The 20058-nt window shown below is 36.3% G+C and overlaps 1 protein-coding gene across 1 annotated transcript in view; it reads left to right on the top strand.

Moving 5' to 3' along the window:
- The first annotated feature begins 534 nt into the window (after positions 1-534).
- LOC145984557 (dynein axonemal intermediate chain 4-like) overlaps positions 535-20058 on the top strand; it is a 95033-nt gene continuing 75509 nt past the window's right edge. Inside the window, exons 1-5 of the mRNA XM_083118206.1 lie at positions 535-592; positions 6221-6330; positions 9462-9545; positions 13399-13645; positions 17304-17470. Coding sequence (XP_082974332.1) covers positions 6271-6330; positions 9462-9545; positions 13399-13645; positions 17304-17470 — 558 coding nt within the window. The 5' untranslated portion in view covers positions 535-592; positions 6221-6270. The remainder of the gene's footprint in view (positions 593-6220; positions 6331-9461; positions 9546-13398; positions 13646-17303; positions 17471-20058) is intronic.

Raw genomic sequence — 20058 nt, 5'->3', positions numbered from 1 at the left:
GTTGGTGAATCTGCACTGGCAACAACGGGGACTGGCCTAAACCGGAAGTTCCGGGGGGACCGGGCAAGACCTCACCAATGTTTATGTTTACATTTTTAACACGGTCTATAAGTTGAACCATGATATGTGATTTGGTCATATCGAAGTGACCTAACCACAGCCAGCCTCATTTGTTTATTTATGCATTACTGCCTGCCCACGGGTCTCTCTTAATGCACAACACTTTAGAAACCTTGCGTACTGACGTCACAGCAGAAAACTTTTCAATTTTAGGGTAAATGCCTATGTGGTTAGGTTAGGCTAGCTAGGTTTAGTTAGCTTAGCCTAAATAATAATTTTTCATTGTATTTATGCGACTGGAACAAAATCTAACAGACCTAATTTAACCTCGTGGTACTATTTTGTCTTACGTCAGAACACAAGGTAGCAAGACTGTTGTGCGACAAGGGAGGCCTCTGTCACGCCCAGTCCACAAAGGAGACGAGTGTTGAGTTAGCAAACACCTGTACCTGGCACCATTGACATTGAGTTGGTAAGTGTAACTATGGCAACAAGCAAAAAGGGTAACAACTTAGGCAGGTGTTTAGAAAAGGTAAAATTGCTTTATTGTTTCTAATTATTAATTAGCATACCGATTACAAACGGATAATCCGTCACGGATTTGTATTTTTGGTTAGTTTATGTCACTTTTCATATAAGATAATCGTGACGATCAGGATAATGCTGGCTGAATTAATGTACTGCATAATATCCGTGCCATACCCGCGAAAAATGGGGAAAGGCAAGGAAAATTATGCAAATAATCAGTTTCAGTTGAGCACGAAACTTTTTTCTCCGAAAAGTGAACTAATCCACTACTATTCATCATCTTGTTGCACTACAAGCAACCGCGTGTGCTAATGACCAATTGTACACCCTGTATAATTTCAACTTTTTTTGCTCCAATTTACATATTTCGATGTTTTAAGATGCCTAGAAGTTAGTTTAACATGCGGAAACAACAAATAGGGGAGATATTTAATGGGAACGATTCCGATTGTTTTATGATTTTTTTCAAACTCTCCAGCAGAGAGACTAATTTTTGTAGAATATTAGCAATCATTTTGACACGAAATTTGAACCTTTCTTAACCCTTAAACAGAAACGTAGGTCTCTACTTCATAATTAGAAACATCCGGTCTGAGAGACCTTATTTTAGTAAATATGCGATAACGCCCGGACACCTTTCACTCATTTATTTCCTTAATTTTACCACTGGCATTTACCTATTTTGCCTTGCGGAACATTCTTTAAGGTGAAGTTATGCCCTTTTCCATAAAATACTGTCAACTTTTCATATTACGATTGATTATTTGTCTTACTTGTTCCGCTTCTGTAATAGACAATATGGCATGCACTCGTAATGGATCATCACACGTCATGATGCGCCAGCTTGTGTTTTGTCGATTTTCAGTGCGCAAGCAGTGTTTCAAACCTTCATGACGGAAAATTACGTACAATTTCAATTTTGTTTTCATGTTTACCTCCACAAACCATGTACATTAGCCCACGGGTAGCCCCACAAACCATTGACGTTAGCCCCAAAATCCATCCATGGGTAGCCCCACAAACCATTGACATTAGCCCCAAAAACCATTCACACAAGGTTAGGTTAGGCCTGTTACGTTAGGTTCCATTAGCACTCATTTCACCCCTAAATTCATCGAAAAAGAAAGCGCGGCAAACATAGTTAAAAATATAAATTTTCGTAAAATGAAGGCACGTTTGGAAACACTGCATAGATCGCGTGACTTTCAACGCTCTCGCCTTCTGCACGCACACAATGGAAACAACGGCATAATGTGACAGGCAATGCCAATTTCTTACGTAAAAAGTGATTAATTCTTGTTCGGCAGCATTAAACTACGAAGTTTTTACTTTCCGTGAAAGAAAATACCCCCAAGAATGTCCAGAATGTTAAAGAAACTCATTTCAGTAAGTACTTTCTCCTGTAAATTTGAAGAAATCCGTCCAGGCGATATCGCATATTTACCCTTATTTTTAAGGTATCAGTTCGTTATATCGGAAACACTTTAAAATCGGATATTTTGTGTTTCGTATGGTTTGTACTTACCAATTGTGTATTGTGGAACATATTTGAAGGTGCCATTAAGGTTTTCACACAATTAGAAACATTTTTTACACTAAAATAAGCCATTTCTCGAAGTGTTATGGAACGCACATCATGGTGCGAGCCCCACAAACCATTCACGGTAGCCCCAAAACCATTCATGCATAGCCCCAAAAACCATTTTTTGATTGTATAATCATCCACCAATAGCCCCACAGAGGTTAGGTTAGGTTCAGTTAGGTTAGGCAAACATAGTTAAAAAAATGGCATGGTTAACCATTCAGGCATAGCCCCAAAAACCATTTGGGATCATTTAACCATCCACGAACAGCTCCACAAACATTCCCGGATAGCCCCACGCACCATTCACAGAGGTTAGGTTAGGCAAACATAGTTAAAAAAACAGCGTGGTTACGTTTTCGCTTAAATTGAAGCAATGGGAATTGATTTCCAGCTGAAATAGATTGAAAGATGAAAGAAAATACCTCAAAGAACTTCGACAATGCTACAGAAATTGATTTCCGTAAGTAGTTTCTCCTGTAAATTTGAAGAAAAATGTCTCCGATATAACAAACTGTTACCTTTTTTAATATTTGTTATTAATTTTTTTAAATTTTTTTTAGACAATAAAATAGCAAAATTATGATTAATAACTCAAATTTATAGAAAACTAAAATTACATGGGAACAAAACTAAGAAAATGTATTATGTAATCACTTCCAACTTTTCTCATTTGATATTGCACATGTGATACTTACTTCATAATTAGAAACATCCGGTCTGAGAGACATTATTTTTAAATATTTGTTATTACATTTTTAAAGTTTTTTTTAGACAATAAAAGAGCAGAATCATGATTAATAACTCAAACTTATTGAAAACTTAAATTACATGGGAACAAAACTAAGAAAATGTATTATGTAAATCACTTCCAACTTGTACTCATTTGATCATACCTTGGCATTGAATACGTAATGCGAAACACCCGGTCCGTTAGACCTGCACGTTTTCAAACAACAATAAGTCTCTCGTAACAGACAGTAACAAACTGACCAGTAACATGTGCAGAGTGTAGGCAAGAGGTTGATAATAAGGTACTGTAGAGGGGGGAGATGCAGCTCGATGAGTGTTGCCACACTGTAGAATTACAAAACACTAAAGGTCTCACAGACCGATGTTTCTGTTTAAGGGTTAAATTAATGAGTATAGTTTGGATTTTGCGAAAATGTTATTTATGTTGGAAAAGAAATTACCTTCCACAAGCATGCATGCTTCCCATGGACAGTAAGTTTGTAAGTACACATTTGAACACCGCACGGTGAACGAACCAAGGTAGAAGGGGTAGTTCATAACTAAGACGATAATAAACAAATGGCTGTTGGCAAGTACAGAATTATATAGAATTATAGGGAGCTGAAAGACTAGTGTCAAGGAAACACACAGTAAAACTCTGCAGTATGTGTTAACAGATCTAAATCAAAATCAAACCATGTAAAAAATGCATATGTAGCATGATGAAATCGCAATGAATCTAAAGGATCTTGAACTGCAATTTTTGTTATTCACACACAAAAACACGTGGGAAATCATACAATAATGCATCATTACTAAAGCCATTAATCACAACACTCTAAACATGACAGAAACTGAAGAGTCACCACTTTCACCATTCGTTTGGAAACAATTTTTATAACATATCATATAATTGTGTAGATCGGGTTTTGGGGAGGATTTTATTTGTTATGCCATTAAAAAGAAACAGGTATGTTTGTTGGTAACTAATGCTTTTACTGTTTCAAGGTGTTCAGTGAACAATGCATATATAAATGCACAGCCATGAAAATAATCAGCGGGGCAGAATTTTTTATATTAAGTGTAAAATATTTATGTATATTGTGTGAGTGTAGAGACATTACGGAATCTCCAGTAGACTTGAAGTGTGGATACCCTTAAACACAAATAAAGTTTGATACCCTCCCAAAAGCTGAGCTTCCAAGAATGCATGGCCATTGGCAAGCAGTCATCATCAGAAAGTCTTAATGGTAAGAACTATAACACTCATGTGCTGTTTCATGTGCTTTGTAGATTCATATTCTACATCAGAAATTTCCTATTTTACATAATTGTGTCATAAAGTCCATCAGTGTATATTTGTAGTGTAACATAGTAAGTTACTGTATATATTGTGCATTTGCGTCTCATCCCAACCGTGCAGTGTATAAGACCGAGTGCCTCCTCCCATGCCCAGTTCCCTGAAGGGGCATCATCGGCCATTTTATCAAGGACCTAATTTATTTTTTCATATATTGATATGTGTATACAGGGTGGTCCAAAAGTGCGAACAGGCCGAACAAAACCGAAATGCATGCGGTTATTGAAATTTTATATGTGTACATGTAGTTTGGGGATGGGGGAAAACCTACCAAACTGCTTTTGAAATATGGTCGCCATCTTGGATCGGGATCACTTTTTTTAAATGGGAACCTAGACATGTGAAAACATGAAATCACACTGGAAAAAGCTCACAAACACGATGATAGCATTAATTTTTGCAAAACTTTATTCATGTTCATGCTACAGGGTGTTAAAGAAGTGTTTTCAATGGTTTCTCTCATTGTCGCAGGTATACACAAGCGTTTCCATCTCTCATGATCAAGGATGGCAGTTTCCCTGAGTTCTTTCAACATGATTGCACTCCCCTGCATTTTGGTCACAGTGTTGGGGACTATCTGAACATCCAGTTTCCCAATTGGTGGATAGGTCACAGGGGGCCTGTGGAATGGCCACCATGCTAGCCCCCCTCGATTTTTATCTGTGGGGCCACTTGAAATCACTGGTCTATTCCGTAAAAATTCATGATATGGAAAATTTGAAAGACAGAATTATCGAGTGCTGTGCAAGCATCACACCCAACATCTTATTGAAAGTCCATCAGGAATGGGTGAATTGACTCAATATAACACTGGCAAACAATGTTGGTCACATTGAGCATATCCTCTAACATCCTGCAAATATGAAAAAAATGTTGAAAACACTTCTTTAACACACTGTAGCATGAACATGAATAACGTTTTGCAAAAATGAATGCTACCATCATGTTTGTGAGCTTCTTCCAGTGTAATTTCATGTATCACGTGCCTAGGTTCCCATTTAAAAAAAAAAAAGTGATCTCGATCCAAGATGGTGACCATATTTCAAAAGCAGTTTGGTAGGTTTTTCCCCATCCCCAAACTACATGTACACACATAAAATTTCAACAACCGCATACATTTCGATTTTATTTGACCCATTCTACACTTTTGGAACACCCTGTATACATGTTCAATACAGTAATTTACTAATTATATTATGCCATGAACTTACAACAATGAACTTTATTATACAATATGATGTATAACCCCAAATTTATTGACGTGTATGTTTCTCTGACATTTTTTTGTTTAAAGAATATGTTCTGTTTCTTTGTAAAATAAATATGCAGTAATTTTTTTAAGGCACAGTCCAACAGTCATTTATTAAGTAAATTATTGAATTATTTGGGCTCTTCAAGAATTTTGTATCACATTGGTATATTCCCATCTCTGGTTACTCACTTTTGACTTTTGGTGGGGGTGTAGGGGCTGAGTTTTTTTTAGGTCTACTTTATTAACAGGAAGGCTAATTTGGACTGAACCTACAGTTTAAAGTTTCATTTGAACCACTATGTGCCTCCATTAGAGAATCAAACTGGGACACATTGATTACAAATAAGGTGATGATGATGACCACTGCACCATTGCAGAGGCATTTGGGGGTACTGTACAATATCCTTATGCTTCAAGAGCAGTGGCAGCTAATGGCAACAAAATATAATTTGTTTGGGGGTGGTGTTGCAGTCCTGCAGCCCCCCCTCATCTGTCGCCACTCTTCAAGAGTAGTTACTGCAATCCCCCCCACCCCACTGATTTTTTTTAAATACCACATTAGCACATTAGTGGTTATCAGATTTGATAAATTTCAAATTTGTATTTTATCACTGTCTTATCATTTACCAATTTCCACATTTGAACTATTTTAGTTTCACTTAAGCAAACAATTGTATTATTTTTATTGTTTTTTATTGTTTTTTAGATTTTGCTATTGAAGATACCAACATAATAATTAAGGACAAGTGCAGCAATATGGAAAAGCCATCAGATGCAACAAGACGTAAAAGAACTTCACGAAAATATCATGTTAAGGTGAAATAGGTGTCTTTCTTTTGTTTTGGAGTTTGGTGAAATTTTTAGTTTAACCTTTTGATTACCGAGCCAATTTTGCCAAATAAGTACGCTGTGACCGGGCCAATTTTTAGCAAAATGCAGAGTTTCATTTAGACAACTGTAGATCGGAGGCTAATTGTCCTAGAGAGACAAATGAAGTACCGTTGTACGTGGAATGAACCATAGATTTGTACTATATACAATTTATGCACATTGAGTGTATCTATTGATGTGGGGGAGGGGAGGGACGAAAATTCCAAAATTTCTGAAAATATAATGCCCTTCTTCCCCCTCACTGGACAACAAAGTAAAGGACATTGTCAAAATACACATGGAAAATGATCACAGGCATGTTTGGAACAAGAAAATAATTGCACTATTATCATATGAGCAATAGAGCACAACTTGTAACCCCCAAAGTGACATGTCTGTGCTCCACTTGAAACTTGTCAATGCACAGCCACGCACTACAAGAACTTTTCGCTGCACAACCATGATTGTGAGTGTCTCAGAACTCCTTAGAACTGTGTTATCAGTCTATTTTTGGACGTTGCTGGTCACATTGCAGTCACGTGATGACCATCTGTATTCGGGTATAAGGATTTCTCTTTCCACCTGCACTTTCCTTTGTTACACACCCTCTTACCCCCCCCCCCCCTGCCGAAACTGAAAGTACTTGCCAACCTCCTGCTACCGACCATCAAAGTATTCCCAAATCGAGGTTCAAGTGCATTATTGTAGTGCAACAAAATTCCGACCTTTTGTTTGTCAAAATGCTTTTTTTTGTTAAAAGAAAGCCGCCATTTTCCTGCCTTTTTTTGAAACACCAAGACATTCAAAAATTTCATTTCCAGCGTATAATAGTGACATTATGACGTAAAAACTTACAACATGTCAAAGTATCCCGATCGAGATACCTGGTCACCGAGGGTTTACCAGTAAGTATCTCGATCGAGATGCCTGGTAAACAAGAGGTTAATATCATATTGTAATGTATATGATTCTCTTACATTGTGTGATGTAATAGCAGAATTATTAACATAAAAAATTTCAAATTTCCATTATTTCTATCTTAACAAGATGTTTATAGTGTAATTTTTATAAAATTGCACTATTTTTATTGATACAACTACACTATTACAATTGATGCATTTTTTTTGTCAAAATTGGACAGAACTTGCTGGTTATTAAGTATGTGGTTACATTATATCTTTTAAAATATGTGAAGATTATGATGGAATTTTGACATGTGATATTCATTAGATGGTTCTAAAATATAGATAACACAATTTTTTTTCTTCCTTCACAGGGATATTTTTATTAAGACTGAGCTGATATAACTTTGAAACAATTTCAATACCAATACTAATGCTTGAACATTTTAACAAATAGAAGTTTTTGAGAATACCTATATAAAATTTTCCATTGCAATTATACCACATCAATTTACTAAATTCTTGCTTTGGAGCATTATAAGAAATAGAAATATTAAAATAGATATCAATTTAATGATATAATCCTTTTTTTTATGTAATGCTGGTGCAAAATAAATGAAAATTTTGAATTTTGCATAATTTATGTGAAAATCAGACTCCACAAAAGTGTTGCAGAGCTTTTTTGTGGAGCTCATGATATAGCCAGACTTAAGAAAGTATCAGTAATCAAATAGCTGAAGGTAAAGTTCTCCAGGACTTGGCTATGGTTCTGTAGGAAAGTTTGAGTATAGAGAATTTTTTTGCTTCAATGCTTAGTGGGTGTCTGACGAAGTATTTTTGACTTGGATGGACATCCACCATGTGGTACATTTTTTTACTGTGACTTCATCAAAGATGGCAGTCACTCAATCACAAAACTGCTCATATTTCTCTTAACGCTTGACCAATTTTGATGAAAATTGAGTCAATATGTTGTAATTTCTATTTAGAAGGTGAATAAAAATTATTTGTAAACCATTTCATATTTTGTTTATTGTTTCTTTAGTTTTGTTTTGCAAAAAAAAATCTATAGATACTTCACTTAATATGTATCGCAATAAATTCAATATTATTGTATCTAATTTAATTAATAATAATAATAATTGTTGTAGAGGTTCTATTAATTTCAGTGGCCTCTGCCACCATCCACTTGGGAACTCGTTGCTTCACTGCTGGGCTGGAAACAAGTTCCCAAGTGGATGGTGACAGAGGCCACCAAAATTAATAGAACCTGCACAAGTAATTTTCATGGAAAAAGTTAGTAACTTGCTTATGTCTATTTAAGTATCTCTTTGTATGTAGCAAAGGGTGGCCTCCCTGATGGCATAGTGGTAAGATCTCACCTTAAATCGAGGGGTTCGAAGTTCAATACTCTGTAGAGTCACATGAGTGGTTTGGATGTCCCGATTAGCCTATCTGTGCATGTAGAGTGGACTTAAAAGCCCCTCTAATGTACCAACGAATTATTTACTATTTTGGTTATTTTACATAACTTTTCTACCTCTCTATGCTAGTTGTGTTGATTAGGATGAATGATTAGAACAGCAACATAGAACTGCTGACTTGGCAGCACCTTATATGCTAACCATCTCATAATAGATACCACATCAAAGAATTTTTATAAATCATGCGGAGAACACAATGATTTTAATTGTGCCTTCATGTGGTCTTTGTTTATGCCACTGTGGGCCTTCCAATGTCACACTGGTAGCATTGTCACCTTGTATTCAAGGGGTCCCTGGTTCAATGCCCAGTGAAGGCACATAGTGGTTCGGATCCCACTTTAAAGTGTAGGTCCAGTCCTGATTAGCCTTACTGTGCATAAAGTGGACTTAAATCTCCAACTCAATCATTCATTTATGCCACTGCAAAGTAAAATAATAGAATAGTCCTTTTATTTTCTACTGAGCATATACTAACATGTTGAAAGGTGTAAACCATAAGGAAAATATATTTTTTCATATGTGCTAAAGTTATTTACAAAATTCAGTTACTAAATTAGTTTAAAGCATTTTTATTGTGGGTTTACATTGCATAATATTCTTCAATCTGGAGGACAAAATTTCTAAAATCTGCTTTGGAATTATTTTTTTCTAAGGAAAAATGTGAGTGTCACTTTTTACTTATGTTTTTTAGGTATATGATGAAGAGGGAGTGGATCGAACACCTAAGCCCCTATATGATCCCAAGACTTACATTTTTGATAAAGAGATTCATAAGGTAATACATTATATATATGTGTGTGTGTGTGTGTGTGTGTATGTAACAAATCATGAAATTTTAGATGTAAGAATGTAATACACAAGTCATTGCATTTATAAAGATGACGAAGTCAATAACATAGCTAGAAAATTGTATCGAATGGAAAATTGCGGAAATTCCATAATTTATAAAGCTACTCATAAATTACTGAAAGATGAAAGAAGCTGAAATTCACAGCAGAATTGAAGGCAGTTGTCAAAAGAATGTGAGTGTCATATATCATTGAAAAGTGTACCACTAGAATATTTCTGATGAAATTGTCTGTAATACGTGCTTGTAAATGGAAGTAATCTTGAAGGATTTTTTTTTTTTTTGTGAGTCCTTGTTTCAGTCCTTGTTATCCAGTGCTGGCAGAATGTTATAGTTAGTATATAACTATATTATAGAGGTCTTATTTTACATCACTTTCCTGCCACTCTTGGCTAATCATGATGATGATTAGATGAAATTGGTGAAGAAATGAACTGAACTGGTTGATTACTCAAAACATTCTACTACCAATGCAGTCTCTGTTAAATTTTATTGTAAATCCAAATTAGCTTTGACCAAATTTCATATTTGGAATTCTTATTTCTTTTCTACTGCACCAATTGAAACATGATTTATTTTATTTATGGTAAAATAATCTGTTTTAAAACTAACTTGATTTGGTGAATAGCTTAATTAGTTTTCTTCCATAACAGAGCAGCAATTTTTAAAGAGCACTTCGTGATTATGTACCACAAGCAAACATAAATTGTAGAGATGGGCTGATATGAAATTTTGGCAGAAACCGATAAAATACTGATATAAAATTTACCAATACTGGTAGCAATTATTCTACCAATCTGATATAAAATTCATAATGGTCCTTGAAGAACCTGAATGAATCATTGATTTCCTTAATAAATGCATGTTTCAAGGTAACTGCAGCGCAAAAGAAGTTGTATATTTAGACATTTAAAATAATAACCTGTGGTGCAACAGCCCATGAGGACCAGGGCCTACCTACTCAGTCCCACCTGCTGAGATGTGAGATCATCGAACCAGTTATGGGGAGATGTGTGGTCAGCGCAACGAACCCTCAGTTGTTGTTATATATTTCCATGACCTGGTTGTGCTACTCATTCATAGCTCCTCAATTTCCTCATGATGGTGGGTGGCCACCGATTCCATACACAGGCCGAAATCTCAGGAGAAAAGTTATTATGCTTCGCCCTGGAGACTCGAACCTGCATGTGTCCCATAGCCAGAACCCAAATCACCTTAGATCACATGCCCATGGTGCAAGACTATTTAGACATTTATTTTTTAAAAAAGTAGGGCTTGGAGATTATCCTTAAAAATTATAACTAAATGGTAGAATTTTGCAGTAAATTATAAGTAGGTGCATGCATATTTCGTTTTTGACGAAAAAACGAAATTTGAAAAAACACATTGTAGTGTTAATTTTTCATGATTTTGAAAGGTGTGAGATGCATTTTGTGACCATGTTTTGTCACGAAATAATGCGAAATGAACTGCAAAAAGCTAAATTATCTCTTAAATACGAAATTTACCGTTTATATACCGACGCGACACCTTCCGAGGTCTGAATTATCCTGAGAGTTATGCAATTCCCTGAAAATTGATTAATTCTGCTGTTAATATTGGAGAAGCAAAAATGGACTCCTTTACACAGAAATAAACTTAATACTCTGATAACTACATAAATGTGCTATTAGAAGTGAAATGTTAATTCTGTGGAATAAGTGTAGTTTTTAAATCAAATTTAGGATTATATTCACAATTTTAAAACCAAAATGTATTTTTATATACCACCTTTCATCCAATTTTTCACCGCTATAACACCGATATTTTATTTTATTTACCGCTTTTGAACCTGAAATTGACTCAGTTTTTGTACCGAAATTTTGCTTTTTTATTTACCAAAAATATGTGCCTCTAATTATAAGATATTTATTAGGGCTGAAACCGATACTGATGCCGATGTATCGGTATCAGAAAGTATTGGTTGGAATTCTTTTACCGATACTTTATAGCATTTTGATATTTCACAGAGCGTGCAGAAATGCCACGCAACACTTTCGCGGAGTCACATTATCCTGGAAATTATGAAAAATTCAAAGTTTATTTTTATTTTGCACCAATTTTGCATGAAAACCTGTATTTTGTGATTACATAATAACTATTTTAATATTCTGATATAATTCTGGAATATTATAGATCAAATTTCTTGGTAAATTATGCATATAATTGGAGAAGAATATTTACACACCAATATTGATCAATATTTTCAACAAATTTAAATTATTGCAATTTTCAAGTATTGCCGTTTCCTGTGACGGTGTGGTTAGCATATTGTGCTACGATGCCAGGGGTCCCAGGTTTGAATCCTGGCCTCGGCATGGATGTTTGTGAGTGTTCATTCATCAATTTCATCATATCGTCACTCATTCCCATCTTCGCAAATTAGCCAGAAGTAGCACAAAATGCGAAGTAAAATAAAGCAAAAAAAAATTCAAGTATCGGTATCGGTAAGTGTATGGATGCCGTAAGTGTGTGGATGCAGGAGGACATAATTTCCAACACATCATGTAACAAGATACGTGCTCATTTTAATTGTAACAGTCAATGTAATTGTATGAGCTTCTTTCATTACTTAGCTAGTGTCTCCAGTTATGTGGATATTGCATCCACTTTGCCGACAAACACGATCTTACTTTTCTGTCATGCTAGCTGCCATTCCTTAGGCGACTCAACCGAAAAAGGCACTGTATAATAAATGTTTCCAATAAAAATGACAATCTGTAAGTTACGTACCCTGGTTGTCAAGTTAGTTGGGCATCTAACATTTTTGGGGGTGGTGATCTAGCATGTGTGATCTCAGGTTGGAATTTTTCTTAACAATGTTATTGTATAAAGCAGATTTTCTTGAGCTGACCTAAATAGTTAGTAACTCAGGCAACTGGGGAGGGGGTTGTTGGAAGAGGGTCATGACGACATCATCTCCAAGATCGAGAATAAGTGTAACCCTGCCTCTACACCATTCACAGTATGGCACAATGCACAGTGGATACCTTTTCTTATTTTATCTTTTGAATATATTTAAGATTCAAATTGTTCTAGTAAGTAGGCTAATGTGAAGTTTAATTTTACTTGAATATGTCACCTTCTGGATTTCAACCTCTAGAGAAGATATTATAACTCTGAATCCATTTTAAATATATGTCTGTGTTCATTTCTTGCATGGATACAAATAAAACTGCACACTATAAACATTAGCACAGAAAAAATAATCTCCTAAAAATGAAACATTTTGTTTTTTGTTACACACAATTCGATTTTTGACTGCAGGAATGGAGTTTTCACCCCATCAACTTTGTAATTTTACATTGGATTATGGACATTAATTAACATTGGATATTTTTGACTCTCAGTGATGCCCTGGCACCAAATGAGTACAAATTTTCATGCAGCATTATTCAGTAGGGTGCAGCATATGAACACTTTTGTTAATTTTTAGAAATGTGTGGGGCTCAAAGCATGTTTTTTTTTCACTCCCTTACAACACACACATGCCCTCCTTGATGGCGCAGTGGTAGCATCATCACCTTGTAATCAAGGGGTTCCAGGTTCTACCCAGTGGAGGCACATAGTGGTTCGGATCCCACTATAAACTGTAGGTCCAGTCCCAATTAGCCTTACTGTGCATAAAGTGGACTTAAAACCCCAACTCAATCCAAATCCAATCCAATCCAACATCACACACAAAAAATTTGACTTGATTACTTCATTCTTTCTGATTTCACTTTTGATTTGAAATTTTCAGACTCAACGGGTAGGCCGCTTACACAAAAATATGGTCTGTGATGTTTTTCAAAGCAAGATAGAAGCCAAAGAGACTCAAACCAAACATAAAAAAGATGTAGACAAGAAGCAGCAAACAGAAGCCAAAACTCAAGAAGTTGTGGACAAGACTCAACAAGCAGAAACACAAGCTCTACGATTGTGGGAAATGTATAAAAGGAAACCTCCCACTCCATACCAAACATTTCGTGAATTTGTGGAGTTACATGGTGAGTTCATATTGCATATTTTCATTGTTATTTTTTAAACTCGAACAGTTATTCATGGAAGAAAAATATGATGATATGCAATATATACCAGCAGGGCTTCCTTGAAGAACTGATATTTCTGTTTAGTTATGTAGATATTTCAGCAAAAAATGCAAGCTTGACGAGAACTCGAACTAGGTCTCTGGCATGCTGTGCCATTGCTCTACCAACTGAGCTATCGAGAAAGCCCTGACTTCACCTGATTTTTTCGCTGTTGCTGTTTTACCTGTGTGTAATTGTCTCTGTCAGTGCTACAGTTGTGTGTGCCAAAGCTTTCTGTTCAGTTGTTTGTTTATGATATACAAGGGTCTTTTTTTAATGGGAACATTACAATAACTTTGTAAATTGAAAACATGAGAGCATGAGATTTTTCCAAGCAACCAAATGGGTTTACCAAACATTAGGCTAGCCATACTACAAATGGTTGACTAAACAAATGTACAAGGTAACCAAAAAAGTTCTTGCCATTCTAGAGCAGTGATAAACAAAGAACAATACAGTGGACGGTACATGCCTTTAGGTTTCGAAGTAATCTCCATCAGCATCCAACACCTTTTGCCAACGTTCCTGCAGCTGCACAATACACTGGTGATAAAACTCGCCGTTCCGCATGTCTCCCTCATTTGCAAAGGATCTCCCACGGAGGTGGTTGTCGAGGGAATGAAACAGGTGGTAATCTGTTGGTGCAAGGTCCGGTGAATATGTTGGATGGCACAGTGTCTCCCAGCCAAGTTGCTGAAGGGTCTCCCGGGTCCTCTTTGCGACATGTGGCTTGGCATTGTCGTGCAGGAACGGCACACCCTTGCGATTCACCAATGCCGGCTCCTTCTGCCACAATGCAGATGGTTACCTTGTACAATGGTGGTTTTGTGCATGGTGCCAACATAAGGCCAATAGGTAGTTTAACAACCACCTAAATAACAAAAATCAAATCAAACATTAAAAAATGGTGAAAGATTTCAATTTTGGCAAAACAGAACCAATTCGATTCTTAGCATACTGGAGGAAGGATCAACACTTTCTTCTGCCTGCTGCCATTTACCTTCAGCAAGGTTTCTGCCAATTCGTGGTAGAGGACATTCCAATTTGGCATTTTTAATCTCTGAATAATAATTATTTAAATTTAACCTCCATTTTTCTAATATAAAAAATTAAAAATAAGTTAGCAAGCACTGATAAACATATGTATAAAACACAAGGTTGCAAGTATAAGTAAGATGTTTTTACATATACATTAAAAATATGTTCTTAGCTAAAATGTGATATATGTTACTAGATGTAACCAATATTAATTTCATTCCTTTTTCAAAGAAGAGTTTTCACACTGTATTCCCTGTTTTAGATAAATGTAAGACAAAACAGTAGTACAGTGCATAATGTCCATTCCAAACAACATAAATTTGCTACTTCAGTGGAGACAAAATCTGCAAATTTACATTTACTAAATATTATTTTATTATTTCCTGACAATTCTCTCTGAAACAGCATTTTATTATGCCTTGGAGTATTGTGAATAAAGCTCCGATGGCATAGTGCTTATGTTGTCAGCTTGTAATCATGAGGTCTCGGGTTCGAATCCCACAGTGGCTCAAAAGCTCACATTAAACCATAATAGTCCATGGGTTAAACCAGATATCGGTAACACCCAAGGTGGCGAAACTTCAATGGTACTGAAATATCTGTTGTATCTTCACTCCCAAATAGCTCTCTGAGCATAAATTGGACATGAAACAATCTTTTTGACTTTGTTGGTATAATTATGAGCAAGTTTGAAAAATAAGTTTCAATGAGGTTTTGGTGCCATTGGGGCCACTTTGCATAAATGGTCTCGTGTGTGTGGTCACACACTGCTTTATTTATTGCTTTTCATGATAGTAGTTCCAATATTTCTTGAACTTACACCATCATTTAACAACTTGTCATTCATACTATCATATAGCCATGTGCTCATTGATGGTACTATATGTATTGATTGATTGATTGAATTAAGTCATTTTATGTCACTCTTCTATCACTTTCGGCCTCCTCAATGGTGCAGTGGTAGCGTCATTGCCTTGTAATCATGGGGTCCCAGGTTTGATACCCACTGGAGATCCCACTTTAAGCTGTAGGTTCAGTCCTGATTAGCCTTACTGTGCATAAATTGGACTTAAAACACCAAATCAATCAATCAATCAATTCTATCACTTTTGTGTAATCACAATGAAGAAGATGTGTAATGATATGATGAAATCAATGAAGGGACACTCATGAAGTACACTCATGCCCAGGCTGGAATTCGAACCTAGGACCTCTGGCATTGTAGCATGCTGTACTAACTAATCTGTCTTCCTCTCCCTTTTTCCTGTGCATACATGTAAGTTTGTGCATGTGTGTAAAAAGTCATTAAACAACTACATACATATATTGTATCTACCAATTTGAGTTGGCAACCCTGCCAGAATACACGTTTGCATGTGTGGCATACCTACATCCATAGAGAGTTGGGGGCCAGGCAATTAGTATACCATGGAGCGTTGGCCGGTGCAGATGCAGATTGCGGCTGTGGAAGCCTTCATCCAGTCACCGGGCACTGCGGCAGTGAAGATCGCCATGCACCTGCTCCAGTTACACACAGCATTTTGAGGTGGGTTAGACAGTGGAGAGCAAGGGGTAATGTTGTGAACTGTCAGTCGTCGTGAAATACGTGCTATTCCACAGGACATGTTGAGATGTGTGTCATGCACAAACAGTGCACCCAAGCAGAAGGAGGACATTTAGAAGACATTATTTGGAGTTTTCACTGTCTCCTGAAACTAAAAAATACCAGTGGGAGTGCTAGTAGAGAGAACCAAAACTGATAGAACACTTTAACATTAAAAAGGGTGACCTTCCACATAGTACACCCAATTGTTAACCTCACTTCCACATAGTACACCCTGTACTGCATTTTGCAGATGAACGAGGCTCTGGTGACTGGCCCTGGCCAGTATAATTCTGTGTGTTGTCTTGTCCTTATGTGTGCTGAGTGCCTCTTTACAGCCTCAGCTTTTAACCGAAGTCAGAATATTTTAATATTTTATTTACGACATGACATTACAGTTATGCTTATTTTAGTTCTGTTAAGTCAGAATATTTTAGTCTTCCAATGTTACAGTTATGTTATTAGTTACATTTTAGTTCAGGTAAGGGGCTGGACCCCATATAAAGTGGTGGGTGCAAATTAGCCTAAGTTCTGACGCACCCAAAATTTTAAATTCAAAGTTCAAACTTTAACATTAAATTAGTGCAAGTGGTGGTGATAACATAAATGGGTGTTTCATGTTTATAAATACAGTGGAACCTCGATTTTATATTTTTCAGGGGACCAACGTTAAAAAAACTTAAAATGAGGAAAATGGTAAAATTGAAAAAACAAATTATGTCACTTTGCTGCGTTGAAACTATCAAGATTGAATGTATAATGTGGGAAAATGTAAAATGAAGGAACATAGAATAGGGTTCTACTGTATTTCCAACACTTTTAACATTTCTTGAAATATGAAGTTGCTGAGAGCCAAGCCACCAAGAACAAAGATCATTATTATAACACACAGAATGTAACTTTATTTGTAACCACTCATTGTCTTAATTTCTACAGGACACGCATATGAGGCCATGACAACTGAGAAAGTCAAATTCAAACGAATAAAAGTTATTTTGACAGAAAGTGAAACTATGTTTTTTCTGCATATCCAAAGTACTGCAGCTCCTGAAGGCACTGAGGAAGCTGAAAGAATTAAGGAAAGGAATGAACAATACAAACAGGTTAGTGTAATACTTACTCTAATGAGCTAAGTATTGTAGTTAGTATAAACTGCAGAAATACTTTAATTCTTGCCACACATGTCAATGGCAAATACTTCTAAGGCCAAACAAGGTTCATGTATCCATTTTGATGCTCACCATGATAAAGGCCATTTGATTAATTTGTTAGTTAACCCTTTGTCTGTTACACTCGTATATTTACTTGCTGCTGGATTTCGACTGTTTCACTCCATGTCTTACCATTTTCGAGATATGGACCACCGAAAAATTTTGGGAGTGAGCCAACATTGATCTTAGCACCCCAAAACTTGGTACGTGGATCCTCAACTATTGCAAAATGCTTTTTTGAAGTAAAAAAATTTGTCCGTTTTGCTCTATCTCTATTACCATTTTCGAGATATGACCCATTAAAGTTATTGGGGGGGGGGGGGGGCAAGTTGATCCTACATTAGACACACAAGGTATCGATCGTACCAAAGATGTGTGCTCTTGTTTACTGGAAAACATGATTTGTGATTAAAATGTAAAAAGTTGTAAAATGCAATGCTTATTATTTTTCAAAATAACCTCACACAGGGGTGTCAAAAACAAAACAAAAAAAAAATGCCACAGTCAAAGGGTTAAGTTTGTTCAGTGTGAAAAACTTCAGGCCTCAAGCACCTGCTATTTGGAAACTCCAGGCAGACATGCATGGAAACTCAGGACACAGTAGGCTCCACTCACTAGTGGACGTTTTCAGCCTGCATGGATTATGAGACACATCCAGCATGTTATAACTGCTTTTCCTGGCAGAAAGTGGAAAAACATGTTGGCAAGCTCCAGCAGAAAATTGCATTCTGGTGGCAAGATTTTGTGTGTGTTCAAGTCAGTCTCTTATTTCTGTTGTTTGGACACCTATTTCTTTTTATTGTTTTCAGAATTGCTATAATCTCGGGCTAAGCCGATACCACTTTGAACTGATACTGATACCCTTATCGATTTCCACCAATAGCAGTACCGATGATTGAAAATTACAACAATTAAAAGTTGTTCAAAATATTAATTAATATTAATGGGTGAGTATTCTACTCCAATTGTAGACATCAATTTACCAGAATTTTGCTTTCAAATATTAAAACATTACATCAGAATGTTAGAATACCTGTCGTTTAATCATAAAATACAGTTGATTTCACATATTATTAGAGGCTCATATTTTTGGTAAATAAAAAAGCAAAATGTCAGTACAAAAATAGAGTGAATTTCGGGTTGAAAAGCGGTAAATAAAATAAAATTTTGGTGTTATAGCGGTGAAAAATTGGATCAACAGCATGACATTTTGGTTTCAAAATTGTGAATATTATCCTAAATTTGATTTAAAAACTGCACTTATTACACAAAATAAGCATATCCCTTCCAATAGTAATTTGTATAGTTACCAGACTATTATGTTTATTCCTGTATAAAGGAGTCCATTTTTGCTTCTCAAATATTTACAGCAGAATTACCGTAATCAATTTTCCATGAATTGCATAATTCACAGGATAATTCAAATTTCAGAAAGTGTCGCATCAGTAAATAAACTCTAAATATCATGTTTAAGAGTCTTATTTTGCATTTTGTAGTTCCTTTCGCATCATTTCGTGACAAAACAAGGTAGGAAAATGAGGTATTTTTGCAGACCCCACAAAAGGGCAAAATGCTGGAAAAGTATTGGCCAGTGGCAGTAAATAAAAATCCAACAGATACTTTCTGATACCTTTACCACTGGTTTTATTTTGATTGATTGATTGATTTGCTGTATTTTACTTTGCTTCTTGTGCCATTTTTGGCTAATTTGTGAAGATGGGGACGAGTGATGATATGATGAAATTGATGAATGGACACTCACAAACATCCATGACCTGGCCAGATTCGAAACCAGGACCCCTGGCATCGTAGTGCGATGTGCTAACCACTCTGCCACTGGGGCCGGCTCTTTTCCACTGGTATTGGCAGTTACAGATACATAGGCATCAGTATTGGCTCAGCCCTACTATAAACACACCTAATAACATTCGGAGTGTGCATTTTTTGGTCTGTGTGTGTGTTTGTTGTCAACATCATTGCCACGATTTACATGTTTACTTTCAATTGGTCTTTGTTTAGTCCTGAAATATTTTAGTTCCAATGCCATATGATGTGATCTTTATGGTGCTAGTTCATAAATGAATCTTGCCCAGTGCTCGATTGATTGATTGATTTTATTTTACTTCGTGTTTTGTGCCTCTTGGCTAATTTGCGAAGATGGGGATGAGTGATGAAATGATGAAATTGATGAAAGGATATGCACAAACAACCAAGCCCGAACGGGATTTGAACCTGGGACCCCTGGCGTCGCAGCGTGATGTCCCCAGTGCTTTAAGTGGAGATTCCTAGCTGAGAGGATGGTTGGTCAAGTTTGGGGATAGATGCTTGCATGGATCAACATGGAGACAATGCAGTAGGTGGGAGGATGCTTATGCAAATTATACTAGGATGGAAGGATGCTTTGAAAGCCTTTGTTACTGGGTATAGCATCCCTCCACATTTTCCCCACTTTGAGCACTGATCTCGCCTGCAGCTTCTGA

This window comes from Lepisma saccharinum, chromosome 2 (assembly GCF_977018435.1).
Source record: "Lepisma saccharinum chromosome 2, izLepSacc3.1, whole genome shotgun sequence".
Classification (NCBI taxonomy): Eukaryota; Metazoa; Arthropoda; class Insecta; order Zygentoma; family Lepismatidae; genus Lepisma; species Lepisma saccharinum.
This window is presented reverse-complemented; position numbering and strand designations above follow the sequence as displayed.